The sequence below is a fragment of the Aegilops tauschii genome, chromosome 6 (genome assembly GCF_002575655.3).
Source record: "Aegilops tauschii subsp. strangulata cultivar AL8/78 chromosome 6, Aet v6.0, whole genome shotgun sequence".
Lineage (NCBI taxonomy): Eukaryota > Viridiplantae > Streptophyta > Magnoliopsida > Poales > Poaceae > Aegilops > Aegilops tauschii.
In genome coordinates this window covers 29339654-29358514 of record NC_053040.3, presented here as the reverse complement: position 1 = coordinate 29358514, position 18861 = coordinate 29339654, and the positions used below count along the sequence as shown (strand labels likewise).

Sequence of the window (18861 nt, the reverse complement as noted above, 5' to 3'; positions counted from 1 at the left end):
TCTCGCCTCATCATGACAGTCAGTTTTCGGCTTTCTTTACTGAGGTGTTCGTCCGGAAGAACCGGGACACAATCGCAGTAGTTCTCCTAGCACTACCTTAGCCGATATAGCGAAACATAAGGTACCAAAACATGGGAGCCGGGCAAACCCAACTATTGACCCAAGACATGATTCGGAGGTGATGCATATAATGCTATAAGTTCGGGGTGCCGCACTGTCGAAAGTGTTCGGACTTTTCACGCCGTGTGATGGGGTACACTGAAGCCCCTGGCGCACTGGTCGTACCAGAATGTACGGGTGCAATTTGTCGTAAATAAGCAGACAAGGGAAAAAAGGAAATGCAATAATAGGCTAGCGCTATGCATTGTTATTTAAATAATACGTCAAAGCATACGGATACAAGTAGTGCAATAAGCAAAAAATAGGACTATTTGACATGTCCTATCCAAGGGCAAGCTGCGTATGGGTATGTAAAACAGGTATATCGATTGTTATCAGAGACCACCTGGGGATTCCCTTGTACGTCAGAGCATCTTGCTTCCTTGGTATTTCCTTCCCGTAATGGGTCCAATGTTCAGGCTGTCGGAAAGAGCTTCCAGAGAGTAGGGTCCTGAAAAAGAGAAAATGATAAAGATGTACGGCCCTGAGGCGGTTGAGCCGCATTGTGGGTCGTGCCTCCACCTGTGCCCATGGTATATTGAGTGCGTAATTATGCACGCGCGGCACAAATTTCGCCGCTTGACTGGGACTAGGACGGAGGCCGAATTGCTAGGCGAGCTCGGAACGTGCCTGGCGATCCTGTTGCAGGGTACTCCGGATTCGCTTGAAGGTTTCCGGTGGCTTCTTCGCCGAATTGGCGGTTGTCCTCAGAAGGCTGCTTTGTACTTCCGCCGCGAGGGCCGCAATGTGCTCCTCTGTGCGGAGCGAGCGTTCTGTGTTTCCATTAACTGTTATAACCCCGCGAGGTCCTGGCATTTTGAGCTTGAGGCATGCATAATGTAGTACCGCATTGAATCTAGCAAATGCGGTTCGTCCGAGCAGTGCGTGATAGCCACTACGGAAGGGGACGATATCGAAGATTAATTCCTCGCTTCGGAAGTTGTCCAGAGATCCGAAGACCACTTCCAGTGTGATTGAGCCCGTGCAACAGGCCCCTACACCTGGTATGACACCTTTAAAGGTGGTTTTTGTGGGTTTGATCCTCGAGGGGTCTATACCCATTTTGCGCACTGTATCCTGATAGAGCAGGTTCAGGCTGCTGCCGCCATCCATAAGGACTCGAGTGAGGTGAAATCCGTCAATGATGGGATCAAGGACCAATGCGGCAGAACCGCCATGACGGATACTAGTGGGATGGTCCCTGCGATCGAAAGTGATCGGGCAAGAGGACCATGGGTTGAACTTTGGGGTGACTGGCTCCATCGCATAGACGTCCTTAGTGCACGCTGTTGGAAATATGCCCTAGAGGCAATAATAAATGGTTATTATTATATTTCTTTGTTCATGGTAATTGTCTATTGTTCATGCTATAATTGTATTGTCCGGAAATCGTAATACATGTGTGAATACATAGACCACAACGTGTCCCTAGTAAGCCTCTAGTTGACTAGCTCGTTGATCAAACGATAGTCATGGTTTCCTGACTATGGACATTGGATGTCGTTGATAACGGGATCACATCATTAGGAGAATGATGTGATAGACAAGACCCAATCCTAAGCATAGCATAAAAGATCGTGTAGTTTCGTTTGCTAGAGCTTTTCCAATGTCAAGTATCTTTTCCTTAGACCATGAGATCGTGCAATTCCCGGATACCGTAAGAGTGCTTTGGGTGTGCCAAACGTCACAACGTAACTGGGTGACTATAAAGTTGCACTACGGGTATCTCCGAAAGTGTCTGTTGGGTTGGCACGGATCGAGACTGGGATTTGTCACTCCGTATGACGGAGAGGTATCTCTGGGCCCACTCGGTAATGCATCATCATAATGAGCTCAATGTGACTAAGGCGTTAGTCACGGGATCATGCATTGCGGTACGAGTAAAGAGACTTGCCGGTAACGAGATTGAACAAGGTATTGGGATACCGGCGATCGAATCTCGGGCAAGTAACATATCGATTGACAAAGGGAATTGTATACGGGATTGATTGAATCCTCGACGTCGTGGTTCATCCGATGAGATCATCGTGGAACATGTGGGAACCAAGATGGGTATCCAGATCCCGCTGTTGGTTATTGACCGGAGAGGCGTCTCGGTCATGTCTGCATGTCTCCCGAACCCGTAGGGTCTACACACTTAAGGTTCGGTGACGCTAGGGTTGTAGAGATATGTGTATGCGGAAACCCGAAAGTTGTTCGGAGTCCCGGATGAGATCCCGGACGTCACGAGGAGTTCCGGAATGGTCCGGAGGTGAAGAATTATATATAGGAAGTCAAGTTTCGGCCACCGGGAAAGTTTCGGGGGTTACCGGTATTGTACCGGGACCACCGGAAGGGTCCCGGGGGTCCACCGGGTGGGGCCACCTATCCCGGAGGGCCCCGTGGGCTGAAGTGGGAAGGGAACCAGCCCCTAGTGGGCTGGGCGCCCCCCCATGGGCCTTCCCCCATGCGCCTAGGGTTGGGAACCCTAGGGTGGGGGGGCTTCCCACTTGCCTTGGGGGGCAAGGGAACCCCCCTGGCCGCCGCCCCCCACCCTAGATGGGTTTGGCCGGCGCCCCCCCCTCCCAAGGGGGCCTATATAAAGGGGGGGAGGGAGGGCAGCGAGATTACAGCCTTGGGCGCCTCCCTCCTCCCCTGCAACACCTCTCTCTCTCTCTCGTATAAGCTCGGCGAAGCCCTGCCGGCATCCCGCTACATCCACCACCACGCCGTCGTGCTGCTGGATCTCCATCAACCTCTCCTTCCCCTTGCTGGATCAAGAAGGAGGAGACGTCGCTGCACCGTACGTGTGTTGAACGCGGAGGTGCCGTCCGTTCGGCACTCGGTCATCGGTGATTTGGATCACGGCAAGTACGACTCCGTCATCCACGTTCATTGGAACGCTTCCGCTCGCGATCTACAAGGGTATGTAGATGCACTCATTTCCCCTCGTTGCTAGTATACTCCATAGATGCATCTTGGTGAGCGTAGGAAAATTTTAAAATTATGCTACGATTCCCAACACACGCTTCCTTCTCGCTTGGGAATATGGGTTGCGTATATCATGTTCACCGTTTTCACTTGTGGAGGAAACTTCTTCTGTCCTCTTGTGTTCGGCGGCCGGGGCTCCTCCTCGTCGTCGCTATGCAGCCCCTTTTCCTTGTTTTCGGCATTCACCTTGCCGGACTGCTTGAACACCCAGCATTCTCTGTTGGTGTGATTGGCTGGCTTATCGGGGGTGCCGTGAATTTGACACGAGCGATCGAGTATGCAGTCCAAACTTGACGGCGGCCCGGTCAGACCGACGGATGAGGACCTACTTGACCATGGCACCGTTCATGCGCTTCCAGCAGCCACATATGATGGCGGCTGGGGCGGCGGGGACGGCGGATGCTACTAGCAGTTATGGCTCGATGGTAGTACCTGGAAGCAGGGCGCGGTGAAGATGGGACACGTGGAAAACAGGGTGCACGCACGCTATGGCAGCTTCGGCTTTGTACGCCACGTCGTTGACCTTCGGGATGATGTCATAGGGCCCATAGTAGCGGAAAAGTAGCTTGTAGTTGGCACGATTGGCAATGGAGGTTTGGATGTATGGCTGGTGCCTGAGGAAGACTTGCTCACCGAAGGAGAAGGTGCAATCAGAGCGCTTCTTGTCAGCTTGGTGCTTCATGCACAGCCGGGCACATTGCAAATGTTGTTGGAGGAGGTCCTGCATGGTCGCTCGCTTGTCGAGCCATGATTGCAGCGCCAGCGAGCCATGATTGCAGCACCGGAACTGTGCACGCCGAAGTAGTTGCGATTCTCCTATGGCTAGAGGCTCTAGCCCGTACATGGCCTTGATTGGAGACATTCAGATCGCCGAGTGGCTTGAAAAATTGTACCAAAATTGTGCGAGAGGGATCCAGTGGCTCCAGCACCGCTGGCAAGTGAGTGAATCACTGTAAGTGAAATTTTGCAATGTGATATTGAATGGCAATGAATTTGATTTGAAATTATGATGTTCGATTATGACTGAATTGTGTGCATTAGAATTAAAACATTTGATATATTTGCGGCGTAAAACCATGAATAAACATAAAGTACAGGTTAAGACAACGTTGGAAAACTTTTTCTTCCCTAACCCTTGGCGGCTAGGGCAAACTCTCCCCTTTAGGCTTTGCCGGCAAACCCATGTATTCGTCTCCCCTCTGCCTACCGCTCGGGCGGTCAATGGTGGGAGGGGAATCCCGATGCCTCCACTCTAGTTAGTAGTTTACGTTAGTGTTTCTAGTCCTTGCAGGTGCGGCCCTCGGGTGAATGGCGGTGCTTTTTCTTCGAGTTTGTCTTCTAGGCTTCCATCGTCCTCGAATTCGTTCATCTGGACGTAGTCGATGGAGCTCCTGTATAGATTCCTGCCGTCTCCATGGAGCGGTCAAGTTAGGGTTTCTCGTTGTGTAGCGAGATTTGGTTTCAAGTGCTTTAGATCTATTCAAGGACTCAATGGCGACAGATTGTGGCTCCAGGGCACTAGTCCTTAGGGGCACGTGCAGGAAGGCTTCCTGAGTGTCATCAACAAGTTCAAGCCGGCTCCGATAAGAGAGCGGCCACATAAGGGCGTTGTTCTGGCAGCAGTAGTGGTCATTCAATGTTGCTTTGTACTTGCGGTAAACTTTCATAATGGATATAGATCATTTTCGCAAGAGAAAAAAAGACAGCCAGCAAAAAAATAGGGCTGCGAAATAGGGGTTGATGCTGGAGTTTGAGACTTTTTTGTGGCTATATTTGGGGGCAGCCCAGGAAATTTGCTTAGGGTGGCTGTTTTAGGCCATGTTTGTTTGGGCTTTTGCTTCTGATTTTGCAGTTTTTTCACTTTGACAAAAAAGCCACAAAAGCTCCTAAATAGGAGCTTTTTGCTTCAGCTTTTGGCTTATGAATCAAACTTGTTATATGATGGTATACGCCAAAAGCCGAAGCAAAAAAACACCTATTTAGAAGCTTTTGTGGCTTTTTTGCCAAAGTGAAAAAGCTGTAAAGGAGAAGCAAAAGCCCAAAGAATCAGGGCCTTAGTGTCTACTGCTGGAGATGCTCTTACCTTCGTGCTCCAGGACACCCCTGATTTCACGGCAAGATGCTTGAGTAGCATAATCCCTCAAAGTCGAGCACGACGGGCGGAGTCACGGTGTAGCAACCCTCTCAGAAACCAAGGTGCTTCTGGGATTTCCCGGATCATTCAGCTTCTGTAAATAAAGAAGAAATCAACGATTCATTTCATCACTAGTCAGAAGAAAAACTGCCTGTCCCAGTAGCAGCATTGTTAATGAATAAGCAAATTAATTCAACCCATAGAAGCATCCTGGGAGCAATGCCATCTCTTTGGAATACAAATTCGATAACACATAAGAGAACAAAACGTCATAGGACACTGGCAAACCATGCTGGGGGAAAATGCACAACACAGAAAATAGTATGCGCAGAAAATTCAGCGGACAGGGCCGGTTCTAGCTGATGCGCTAACCAAAGCAAAGTTAACTTCCCTTCGCGGCAGTTCGGATATTGCCTGCGGAAATCAGGCGGCAGCTCACAGCTTACAAGACTAATTGTTTCAAGTTATGGTTGACCAGGACATGTTAATTCCCCTGTGAAGCGCATCATAAGCCCCATGCACAGCATACAGAATGGAAGGAGAACCTACAGCAATTAATCCACATCTGCATCGCAGCCAACGTAAACCTGACCCTCCGATACCTGCAGAGCAACCAATGCCATCAGTCGGACTGATTTGTAATATCCAGTCATGGAAAAGCTGTTAAAGTTATCTCACATTTTTGCAAGATTCAAATAGTAAACACCATTAGCTATCTCACAATGCAGCATGCTTCGGAATTATGGAAATTGTGCCAAAACGGTACAAAGGGAAAACACCAATAATGTGAAATGTATTCCCTACAAAATAAATAATGTGAAATGGCACACCGATATCAATTATTTACATTGAGGGAACAGAAAATAAATTGTCCTCAAACTTGAAAGACCCTTGATCACAGGGGGCAAGAAAGCAATCTAGCAACTAGCAGAAGTAAAAGACAGATATATAGTTACCTGCCCAATCAACTCATTATGATAGTACTGGGCAACTCATATTATGTATTGTGCAAAAGTTTGGCTCCATCGCGCCCAGCACCAATATCCGCATCTACAACAATAAGAAGGCAATGAACCAATGAGATTCTAAGGAACAGTCAAATAGATGTGAGGGCGCATTAGGTATTTAGATGAAAACACATCTCTAATTTGAGTAAAACAATTTAGGTTTGATGCAACACTAAGAATAGATAAACTGAACCATATGTCATATCTACTAACTATACAGCACAAAGAATAGCCCAATAACAGTATATACTCCTTTCAATTCATAATTAATATCTCTATCCCACAAAAGCATGTGTGGACTTAATTTTCATTACAATTCCAAAATTTGACATTTCAAACATACTAACTGAAAGTATGAAATAAAGTTTATATAGATCTGTCTCCAAGCAAGATATCTACTACGAGATACACAGATTTAGTACTCACAAACAACATAACAAATTAAAATTGCCCTTGCACTTATTATACATAGTATTTGCCAATCGACCTCCAATATATTATTTCTGCAAATCTTGTTGTTCGTTATTTTATTCTATTATAACCAGATAAGATGCTTGCTACCACCTGTGACTCAAACCACATAAACTCAACAATAATAATCCAATAATATAAAATAACTTGGTATTGTTTCACCTGCAGTATAGACCCCTTCAAATGGAAGACAGCAAAACCAGCATTTAACTCTAAAAAGTTTCTTGGAGTGCAATGATTTGAGCTGGAGCGTGAGGACACCAACGAATGCCCACAGTAACACCACATTATTGTCCTCAGCGAACCCTGCGACAATTGGGCGCTCTCTCTCGTCGTCTGGATTCAGGGAAAGCAGCTTGTCCAATTCAATACTTCTTTCCAGCACCCATGAAGCCGCACCATCGCAATCGCTGTTCCACTTCCACAATTGGGCGCTAAAGCCTGGCACAACGAAGAAACCAAGCCGACCACCCTCCATCCGCACAACCGAGAAGTCGTAATGGGCCAGGTCACGGACGTCTAATGGAAGATGTATCACATTCAGGCTCTGGCTATCCAGATCAAACGCAAGGATGGCAGGACCATGAGCGAGCGACCAGTAACAGGAACCCTCGATGAGCACACAAGGATAGTTCATACAAATGGAGGTGGAACGATAGCTCATAGGAGCATTGGGCGGAAGCGGTGTGGAGACGAGGTCACCCCATTCGCCGGTCGCCGACGAGTAAACGGAGGCAACCGCTCGTGTAGGCTCTACCTCGCTGTTACCTACGAAAAGACAACCTGGAAGTGGCCGGCAGCAGCACGAAGCACCGCCCCGCCGACCGAGTCGTCCTCGTCAAACCTTGGGGGACGTCAAGGCGGTGCTGGTCGCCGGTGATGGGGTCCCACACAAGAAGCTGGTACTTACTACGGAGGAAGAGCACGAGGCCATGGCGGCATCCGGGGGGGTCCCCGGCGCGGATCGGGAAGGCGAAGCGGGCCTGCGGGACGCGGTTGGGGGCCTCCAGGATAGGTTGGAAGTGGGTGGAGTCAATATCTTCGACGAAGCAGCCGAGGAGGGGAGGGTTGCGGCGGCGGTGGTGCCGCGGAAGCGGCGGCAGAAGCGGGGGTCGGAGGCGAGGCGGCGCCAGCGCCTGCAGACGGCGGAGGCGCGGGGGAAGGAGGAGGGCAGCGGGGGGAGGCGGAGGAGGATCTCGGAGAGGAGGTCGTCGTCGTCCAGCGGCGCCGGCGAGAGGGGGCGACGGCGGGGGCTGCTCATCTTGGATCTCATCTCGACCGCTCACCTCACACGATGCGTTTTTTTTAGGTACCACACGATGCGGGCTGAGAGAGTGGAGTAAGGTACAATGTAGAGGGCCGGGCCGGGGCGGGATGGGAAATCAGTCCAAAATCATGTTGGGGAGTCCAAATAGCTTCGAAACATTGTCTAAATAAAAAGCTAAAACCAGAGTCTTCATTGTTTCAGTCCACTTCTTTTGATTTGTACACCCTCTGTTCCCTTTTATAAGACTTTAGACAACTCAGGCAGTGTCCAAAACAGTTCAATATCAACTATCTAAAACATCTTATCTTGTAAAAGAGAAAAGAGAACGGAGGGAGTAGTATATTTGATAAACATAGAAATAAAAAACTATGACTGAAATGCCATGTCGGTTCGAATGCGAGTGTATGACATTTATTTAGTCCATATTCACGGAATGACATAGTAAAGATGAAACTTGCATTTATTGATGATAGTATATATTAGTGCATAACAGTACTAATTAACACATCCACCAGGTCCTCCATAGCTGAACTTGTCAGCCCTGAATTCACTAACTCGATAACATGCCGCATCGGTTACCCTAGAATGAAGGTTAGGCATTGGAAGATAACCATGCCCATCATTATTGACATATTGCACATTTTGAAATGAAGCAGAGTCTCCTTCCGGCCAGCGCCCATTGCCCATGGGAGGGCTGGGGGTCCTCACAAGAGAGCTAGTGTAGCCGCCCCAAGTTACATAATTTGCATGATCCGACAAGCTTTCGAAAAGACTCCGTGGCCAAAACCCCACCGGAGCAAACTTTTCACCAACATGGGCAAAGTGTAACGACCAATCTCCATTCTTTTTACTCTGTAAAATGGAAATAGTTGAAATGCACTTGTTATATGGAAACTCTCACTCAAATCATTCTAAAATATATCAGAACAACCTGATATCCAGTAAATACATTAGTAGAAAACAGGGCATTGGTTCGGCCCTCGTAATACCATTAATCCCGGTTCGCTCACGAACCGGGACCAAAGGAGGCAACTATCCCGGTTTGTGAGCCCAGGGGGCCGGCCGGGCCACATGGGCCATTGGTCCCGGTTCGTCTGGACCTTTTGGTCCCGGTTCCATGCACGAACCGAGACCAATGCGCCTCGCCCCTGGCCCATGACCATTAGTCCCGGTTTGTGCCACAAACCGGGACTAAAGGGTTGGTCCTCGTTGCGTCAGAGTTTAGTCCCACCTCGCCAACCGAAGGGCGCTCACACCGGTTTATAAGTCCGTCCCTCTCTGTCTTGTTGAGCTCCTCTTAAAGTGAAAATAGATGCCCTTATACAGGGAATTTGACATAAATTCCGAGTAAATTTCATTGAAATTCATAGAAATTTATTATGAATTTAGGTTGAATTCTCTCTATAGGCGCATCTATGCTCATTTTTTTATGTTGGGGTTGGCGATCTTTACAGACTTTTTGTGTGTTGAATATGCACCATTCAAAATCAGTCTCTGCCTTGAATGGTTCATTTTGAACACACAAAAAGTCTGGAGTTCAAATAAGTTCAAGAAAATGAAATCCCTTCAGATGAGTTTTCGTCCGAAACCCTGATACTTCGAAAGAGATTGTCCATTTTGTTCACGAAGTGTATCCAGCTTTTGCCGTAACCCTCTCAACTTTTTAGCACATGCTATGTGGTTGAAATGATGATATCATGCCAAATTTCAACCTTTTCAGAGATCATTTGTACGGCTTTTCAATTTCAGGGTCATTTTGCTCAAAACAATCCATCACTGCATGAAAAATAACAAATGAAGTCAGAAAGGGTTGAAAATTGATTATGTGGCTTTGAATGGTGCATTTTGAACACACAAAAAGTCTGGAGTTCAAATAAGTTCAAGAAAATGAAATCCCTTTGTAACAGATGAGTTTTCCTCCGAAACCCTGATACTTCGAAAGATATAGTCCATTTTGTTCATGAAGTGCATCCAGCTTTTGCCGGGACCCTCTCAACTTTTTAGCACATGCTATGTGGGTGAAATGATGATACCATGCCAACTTTCAACCTTTTCAGAGTTCATTTGTAGGGTTTTTCAATTTCGGTTTCATTTGAAATGCTTTTCAATTTTAGGGTCTTATAGCTCAAAATAATTAGTAAATGCATGAAAAATAACAAATGAAGTCAGAAAGGATTGAAAAATGATGATGTGGCTTTGAATGATGCATTTTGAACACACAAAAAGTCAGGAGTTTAAATAAGTTTTAAAAAATGAAATCCCTTTGTAATAGACGAGTTTTCGTATGAAATCCTGATACTTTGAAAGAGATTGTCCGTTTTGTACACGAAGTGCATCCAGTTTTTGCCGTAACCCTCTCAACTTTCTTGCACATGCTATGTGGATGAAATGATGATACCATGCCAACTTTCAACCTTTTCAGAGTTCATTTGAAATGCTTTTCAATTTTAGGGTCTTATAGCTCAAAATAACCAGTAAATGCATGAAAAATGGTGCATGAAAAATAACAAATAAAATAAATAAGTAATTAGAAATAAAATAATATAAAATTTATTAAAATATATAAGTAGAAACAAAATAAAATAAACTTTAATAAAATTTATGAAACTAAAATTAACAAAGTATTTTCTGTTCAAAACATTATAAGAAACCTCTAGTATTATTGAAACTAAAATTATATAAAATTGATGCAACTAAAATTATCGAAGTATTTTCTGTTCAAAATCATTAAAAGCAAAAAAGAATTTTCAGAAAGAACTTTTTTGTTAGAAACTTTAATAGCAAAAAGAATTATCATAAAGTAAAATAAATAAGTAATTAGAAACAAAATAAAATAAAATAAATAAGTTTTTTGTTGTAAGTAGAAACAAAACAAAATAAATAAAGCAAAAAAGAAAACAAAAAATAGGCAAAAAATAAAAAATATGCCACCTACTGGGCCACCACAGCCTGAATACGACTAGAAACCCATCGATGGGCAGGATTCAGGCCCGCAGAAGGCCCAGTAAGCCCATCAGGCATAGCAGTGACAATTAGGCCCGTAAGCCTGCAATGGAGAGGAGCTCGAGAGGGGTGCGGCAGTGGGGCTTATAAACCACTGCGCGCCCCTCTCAACTAGCGAGGTGGGACTAAACTTTCGATGCGGGCGCAGCACAAGGCCTTTGGTCCCGGTTGGTGGCACCAACCGAGACTAAAGGTGTGCATTGGTACCGGTTCGTGGCACTAACAGGTACCAATGCCCCCCCTTTAGTCCCGGTTGGTGCCACCAACCGGGACCAAAGGCCGCCGCTTCCAGCTCTTTGGGCTGCTGAAAAGAGGCCTTTGGTCCCGGTTGGTGGCACCAACCGGGACTAAAGGTCGCATTCGTCCCGGTTGCTGTCACGAACCGGGACCAATGCTTTGTCTATATAACTAGCACTTGTGAAAATTATCATTCAGTTCGCGTCTTCCCCGCCCCGACGACGCCGCCAGGGTGCCCCTCTGCGCCTTGTCGTCGCCGTCGTCGCCCCTGCCTCTGACGCCGTCCCGCGCCGCCCAGACGCCGTCGCCGCCCCGCGCCCCCCTGCCTCGTCCTCGCCCGTCGCCGCGCCCCTCACCTCCGCCCCCTGCCTCCTCGTCGCCCGTCGCCGCGCCCCTCACCGTCGCCGTCGCCGCCCCCTGCCTCCTCGTCGCCCGTGGCCGCGCCCCTCACCGTCGCCCCCGTGCCCTGCCTCCTCGTCGATCTCCGCCCCCTTAGTGAGCTCATATGAATTTTCCTAATTTAGATGTGTAGTTAGTTTAGATGTGTAGTTAATTGAGTTGTTGTAATTTGTTCATAAATGAATATGCAAAAGTTAGAATTTTTTCTGTTCATAGATTTTTTTGTGATATTATTGTTGGATATGCAAATGTTTGTGTGTTCATATATATGCAAAGAATATGTCAATTTTTTCATAGAATTTTTATAATTTTTTTCTGTTGTAATTTTGTTCATAGAATTTTTATGATTTTTTTCTGTTGTAATTTTGTTCATAGAATAAGAAGAGAAAGTGTTTAATAGAATTAGTTAGAAAAATAATAGAACTAGTTAAACTAGTTTATTTTTAGTAAGTACTACTTTATTCTATTTATAGTAAGTGCTTAGTAGTTGAACTAGTTGATTTAATAAAACTAGTTTATTTTACTATAGAAGTAGTTTATTTTTAGCAAGAAAATTAATAGAACTAGTTTATTTTTTTAGTTAAAGCAATTATTCCTGCATCGACGTCGACGATGCCAATCCCGCATCCTCGTCGTCGACTCGGCGGAGGAGGCCGGCTTGATCAGAGGGGCCATGTCCGGGACTGGGCTCCGCCGGGCTGGTTTTGGGAGGTGCTACCTTCCGGGGGGCGTAGGTTGGTGAGGAGCCAGCCCGTCATTGACCCGATCCTTGTTTGGTGGCGGTCGCGTGGGCCACTGATGGTGCCGAGGCTTCCGGACACCGCGGAGGTGGTACGTCACCGTGTCAGCAAGGAGGACGAGCACGTCCATCGCTACATGGTTGCGTTGGAGTGCAGGTTCGACAATACTTGGCAGGTTCTTCAGGGATCTCACTGGAGCTATGATCCTGTGATGGTTCCTTCTCTTTGGGTATCCACCGCCCGCGTCGATAACCGTCGGGCGCTATGGTTCTAGCTGTACTAGCGATGCTATATGTATGATAGTATTCGAGGTGTATTAGTGATAATATTCAACGATATATGGACGCATGGAGATGATGTAGTTTTGCTTATAATTGAATGCATCCTAATTTGAATACTACTTTATTTTGTGATTTGATTTTGCTTATTGAATGCTCAAATTGGAAAACTACTCCTACTTTTAATGCTAAAATTGGAGAGCACTATGCAAGGCGTATACATATGATTAGTTGATAGCTTATAGGGTTTTTGTTTTCGCAGAAATCTAGGAGCCCCCCTCCATCATCCCCGCCGTCGTCCCCGTCACCGACCCCCTCCGACCTCGAGGTGAGACCAGCCACGAACCGGTTTTAGAAAGATAATTAAACGATATTTCGGGTTGACTTTAAGTCTATTGAGTCTCCACCATATATGAGAGGACGAAGAATCCCGACTGTTGTCGTGGGGGTAGCTCCTCCTTCGTTCCCGTGTGCCACGACGACCGAGGTTTGTGCGACAGGCCTCACCTTGACGAAGATCGGCGCTTCAGTATTAAGCTGGAGGAGACCTTCGATGTTGAAACGGTACCCAACGACGACAAGTGTTAGTTTTTCGTAATTAAGCACGACTTCAACTATTTCAACGTGTACTTTTCATCTTTTACAATTCGACTAGCTTATCCCATGCCATGCAAGATGCTACGTCTTGGAGAGGATGGGTTTTGAAGACCATGAAAGTATGGAAACAAAGAAAATTCACCTAAGGACCCATCATGATATAGATTTTGAAGTAAATCGGTATAATTCTGAGAGCGTGACCCATTCTGGTTGCAAAAATTGGGAAGCATTTTGCAAGATGTATGGTTTTGATGAGGGTATGCTTGTCACCATGGATCTTGGTGATCCTGACATCGAGCAAGACAATATGGACATTTGGGTCATTGTTGATACGCCTCCAATTCTACCGCTATGTGAGTTTCTCAAACATAGTTATTAGCTAATTTATATTGTTCATTTCAAAATAGTTGACAGCTTATTTTCATTGACAGCTTATTTTGATTGTTCAAACAATGTGCGGAACATGGTAGACAGAACCTACTACACCGATGGCTCTGAGTTAACTTATAAGGAGAAAACTCATCTGGTCGGATTTTGTACTAATCTTGAGAATTACAATATCTATTGTAAAACTCCTCCACATTATGGTCAATACGTGCCACTAGTGCACGTGTTGAACTACGGTAACTACTATGGAGATACCCTGTTAAGATTTCTTACTATTACGACATCCGTGCATCTTTTGCATACTTCTAAAATTAGTACATCATTGCTAACTATGAAGTTATTACTATGTTTTTCAACAGATAATCCCAGATGATTGTGTGCCTCATTTGATGTATCGGAATGGTAGCCTTGATGTTTTGAACATACAACCAGGTCATCCTACGAATCTCAACTGTCCATACCGGATTTCTAAAAGAAGTGGAGACATGAAAACCAAAGAATGAAAATAATGTATGGACAGTCGCAAGGAGGTTCTTGGAAGCAAAAGAAAGCGAAGCGCGAAAATTGGAGACAGGATGATCTCCATTCTCCATAATGGAGAGTCGGGGTCTATATTGTTTTATGCTATTTTACATTAAAGAGTGTATTAAGGTCCTACCTAATACTGATGATCATGTGCTAAGAACAATTAAGTAGGGTTGGTTCGATGACTATGAGGATGATGATCGTATGACTTGTTATTAATAATGAGTAGAAGTTGTATGATGATGCTTAGTAGGACTTGTTATTATGATGATGCATGATGCGGGCATGAAGAGTTATTATATATCAGTTATTATATATCTCTGTTAGCTAGCTTACACGCCCTAAATTACCCCCTAAACCCTCCCCCCTTTCAAAAAAAACAAAAACCCCAGCCACTGAAATGCTGACGCGTGGATGCCTTTTGGTCCCGGTTGGAGTCACCAACCGGGACCAAAGGCCCTCCTGCCTGGGCTGGCCGCAGCGGCCACGTGGAGGCCCATCTGTCCTGATTCGTGTAAGAACCGGGACTAAAGGACTAGGGCATTAGTAACGACCCTTTAGTCCCGGTTCAACAACCGGGACAAAAGGCCCTTACCAACCGGGACAGATGACCCTTTTTCTACTAGTGATACAATGAACCAGAGAAATAAAATTCTCATTTTCCAGGTAACACATAAGCCAAACAATCCAACGGTATGAATAGTCACAAAAATTGGAGACATAGTAAGAAAGTTGACATCACACCTTGAATATCTTGATAGATATCTTAGTTTTCCCCTCAAGAGTGCCTCCTGGAGTGATGGGAGGATTTTTAACTGGTACAAATCCATCGCATTTCAAATCAAAACATCCCTTCGTCTTGTTTCCATTAGCCTAACCATCCCCATGAAAACTAGTGGTTATACAAAGCATGCATAGGTAAATATATCAAATCTAAACCCGCACAACCCTTTTTTGTGTGTCGTGAACAGTAAATAATCACGATATCCTGGTATTCTTTTAACTACAAGATGCTACATTTGGAGGAAAAATGACTGAGTTGTTTCGATTGATATCAGGGGCCACACCATCAAAATTATCTTCTTTTGGTTAACAGGATGTCAAACCAACAAGATATCATTTGACCTTATTTTTTTCATGTTAGCACTAACATAGGAATGTGCACTTACTATTCTGAACAGGAAAAACTAAACTGAAGCAATAAGTTAAACTTAGTAACCAAAAATGGGGTAGGTTGATTATACCGTCCATCCTATCAAGAAATGTGTTTTGTTGTCACCATAGTAAGAAGGTTGAATCTACAGAAAAATAGCAAAAATACTTCAGATTTATAAAGCAGTATGGACATATCAAATATACTGTAGTTTTATATCAATAAGGAAAATCTGGCTTACGTTCCATCCAACTTGTACAACATTAACATCATTAGGCTTCTCCTTTTGGTAATTCTCTACCCAGATTTCAGCAGATACTATTTGTCCCGCCTTGACAGCCAGACACTCATAAACATCTAATGTTGCCATGGCACCGTACAATGTCATTGTAGAATTTGGTGGTGTTTGGTAAGCTGCAATCTACAATGAAATCAACATAATTAGTAGTTCCTTTTTTATTTTTGGAGGATTGAATGAAAGAGGGACATTCTTTATAGGTTATCTCCCACGATGCATTAGATAAAGCTATAACGGGACAAATGCAAGTAGCATGTATAAACTAATAGTGGTAAGTTGAGAAAGTTTTAACCAAAAATTATGGAGCAATGGAAATTTAAATGAATATTTAAAATGGCAAAAGGTTGACAAGGAAATGAAACCATTTTATTTTTCGTATGTGTAGTCTCGGTATGTTGGGAAACCTGATCGGTCCAATACATGTGACTACACCCTCAACTCCCAAGGTTTCACACTTCAAATCATAGCATAGAACTTTGTATAGGCAAAGAATAATATATTTTTAATTATTTGCACTATAAGTGAAAACTGTATGATTGGATACAAAATAAAAAACATTATTCTACAATGTCATCCTCTATCGATCCAAAATGTTTCCCTTTAAATCCTAAAACTATAAAAAAAGTCTAATGTGCGCGTCCCTGACATTGTTGCCACTAACAAAGCAGCCTCACGCCAGAGTCCACTAAATTAAATCCTATTGTAGACCAAACCTCTTTGTTGATGGACATGATACAAAACAAGGAAAGGAAGATGAAATCACATTTGCGGATCAAAGGGAGTGGCTTGAATTCGAACGATGGACCGTTATTCAGAAAATTACATGCCAGGAGTATGGGTGAAATATCTGATATGAATATGGGCTTTTGATAAATTGATTTTGCAAGTCCTAATAAAGTATCGATAAAAAAACTCAATTGGGCTCTTATTTAATAAAACCAAGAAAATTTGAAGTAGAAGATAATATTAACATGGTAGATAAAATATACAAATATGTTGTCTACAAACATGAACTTACATGTTCGACGATTTCGCCCGCTTGTAGTTCATCCTCAATCGGTATTATTCTCTCACTGGACGATGCCCCCTTTTCTAATTGCTTGTGCCTTCTTAGGTATGGGTTGTGACACCATGCCGTAGATACTTTATCTAAGCATAAGGTAAATAGTACCAAGAAAATGTAGACATGTTTCATCATCTTTGGGGGGAGGGAGATGTGAATATTTGCACTATCCTTCAAGAAGTATGCAATGGGAAGTATGCAATGGGAAGTATGCAAATAGAATATATAGGTGTAAGTGGTCGCAAAAGAAACAAATATGTATGGCATTTATTGTGCTCCTTCTGGAAAATTAATTAAATTATATATGATACATTTGCATAGATTCATTAATGAGAATAGATTGATATCTTGTGCATATGCATACATACAATTCATAGACCCAGAAGCGTCATTAATGTTTGGTGATATAGAAAAGATATCATAGTCTTATACATTCAGATATGGCTTATTAATCACTGAAAATATTTAATCATGGTGTATATACAAATTTATTTATATTATTTACATTTGATCAAGTTAAATCCCACGCCCAACTACCTACCTAATATTCGCAACAGCAATGCATGTAACACCTTGAAAATAATGGTGTTTTTTTACCAACATATATTTATGGAGTGGGATACAAATCCCTCTCAACTTAATTCCATCAATTAGATTACACTATTTCATAGATAGGGTATTAAATAGGGACAAATGCATTTTTGCCCCTAGTTGGAACCTACCCACGGGGTTTGCCCTTACTTTTCGACTCTGCTCAGTTTTGCCCTCAGATTTGCCCCCGAGGTGACCCGAATGCCCTTTGACCAATACTTTGAAAATTCATAACAAATTCATGTGAACTCGAAAAAATGCAAATAAGGTATCAAAATGTTCAGACAAATATTACCTTTATGTGCATATCATTTGCATTAAGTACAAAAGTATTGTTTAAACTACCCGAGGTTATTAATGTTATTAACATTATTAAAAATAAAAAGGTATTAAAATACTTTTTTCCATGAATAAAATTTACATGCAAATATAGGTGATGTTTTCCGAACATCCTGGCATCTTTTTTGCATTTTGTTGAGTTCATATCAACTTGTTATGAATGTTCAAACGACTTTGACCATTATTTTGAAACTTCATCAAAAGTTGATATGAACTCAGAAAAATTGAAATAAGATGTCAGGATGATCAGAAAGGTCACCTACATTTGCATGTAATTTTTATTCCTGAAAAAGTATTATTTATACCTTTTTATTTTTAATAATGTTAATAACATTAAGAACCTTAGGTAGTTTAAGCGATACTTTTGTCGTGAATGCAAATGACATACAGATAAAGGTAATGTTTATCTGAACATTTTGATATCGTATTTGCATTTTTCTGAGTTCATATCAATTTGTTATGAATTTTCAAAGTATTGGTCAAACGGTCAGAGGGCATTCGAGCGACCTCGGAGGACAATCTAAGGGCAAAACCGAGCAGAGTAAAAAAAGTAAGGGCAAAACCCGTGGGTAGGTTCCAAGTAGGGGCAAAAATGCATTTGTCCCTATTAAATAACAACAATGCTATTGAAAAACTACATAAATAGTCCAATGTGTGATTCTCATATGCATATTCATTGGATCAAATTGAACATAAGGCTAGTACCGAGGATCAAACTAAAATGCATGTACCGCATCCTGCTTTACATGAAGCATGCTTTTTATTGCTAGAATTGCTTCCCATAATATTACTAAAAAACAAAAAGGAGGATGACCCCGTCATCTGCATTAGGGCGATGCATGCAACCATTTTATTAACTATTCATCAAGACCTTACAAAGTAATACATCAATAAGTCTGAAGTTAGCATCTTGGCGGCATCTGTCGCTACTCTTATCCACATGATGAAGGGTGCATATTTTCGGGTCACGTACCCATACCTCACACTAAAACCCAACATCTAAAGCCGAATTGTTGGGTCTGGGTCATACACCGGTCCGGCGCACTCACAGGGGCTCCCCATGCGCACGCTGCAGAGACTGTCGCCACCGTCTTCCACTGATCCATCTTCAGAGCAGGCACTGATGCATCCACCATGCCAAGCATGTCGTTGATGCTACCATGGTGCCAGACAACGCCACCTTCCACACGCGTCCATCATCATGCATCCATCGCGGAAACTTTGCAGCACCACGCCACCAACA

At 43.8% G+C, this 18861-nt stretch overlaps 2 protein-coding genes and 1 long non-coding RNA gene across 3 annotated transcripts; all 3 read right to left on the bottom strand.

The window, feature by feature from the left end:
* Positions 1–3541: 3541 nt before the first annotated feature.
* On the bottom strand, positions 3542–3973 carry LOC141025736 (uncharacterized). The gene has a single exon (XM_073501656.1). The coding sequence runs from the start codon at positions 3971–3973 to the stop codon at positions 3542–3544; it is 432 nt and encodes a 143-aa protein (XP_073357757.1).
* A 1428-nt stretch (positions 3974–5401) lies between these two features.
* On the bottom strand, positions 5402–8009 carry LOC120966098 (uncharacterized). The gene is made up of 3 exons (XR_005759144.3): positions 6904–8009; positions 6220–6313; positions 5402–5865 (listed from the first exon to the last, which is right to left on the bottom strand). It is a non-coding gene; the product is annotated as an uncharacterized lncRNA (long non-coding RNA).
* A 441-nt stretch (positions 8010–8450) lies between these two features.
* Positions 8451–16880, bottom strand: LOC120967315 (protein neprosin-like). The gene is made up of 5 exons (XM_040393906.2): positions 16644–16880; positions 15569–15748; positions 15419–15472; positions 14919–15047; positions 8451–8860 (listed from the first exon to the last, which is right to left on the bottom strand). The coding sequence occupies exons 1-5, from the start codon at positions 16821–16823 to the stop codon at positions 8504–8506; spliced, it is 900 nt and encodes a 299-aa protein (XP_040249840.1). The 5' UTR covers positions 16824–16880; the 3' UTR covers positions 8451–8503.
* Positions 16881–18861: the final 1981 nt, after the last annotated feature.

Excerpts from the sequence above, each read along its gene's own strand:
- LOC141025736 (XM_073501656.1), bottom strand. The coding sequence starts at position 3,973 with ATGTACGGGCTAGAGCCTCTAGCCATAGGAGAATCGCAACTACTTCGG.
- LOC120967315 (XM_040393906.2), bottom strand. The coding sequence starts at position 16,823 with ATGATGAAACATGTCTACATTTTCTTGGTACTATTTACCTTATGCTTA. Across the intron at positions 15,473-15,568 it reads TTGTACAAGTTGGATGGAAC|ATTCAACCTTCTTACTATGG; the intron begins GTAAGCCAGATT and ends ATTTTTCTGTAG. Across the intron at positions 15,048-15,418 it reads ATTTCTTGATAGGATGGACG|GCTAATGGAAACAAGACGAA; the intron begins GTATAATCAACC and ends GGGGATGGTTAG.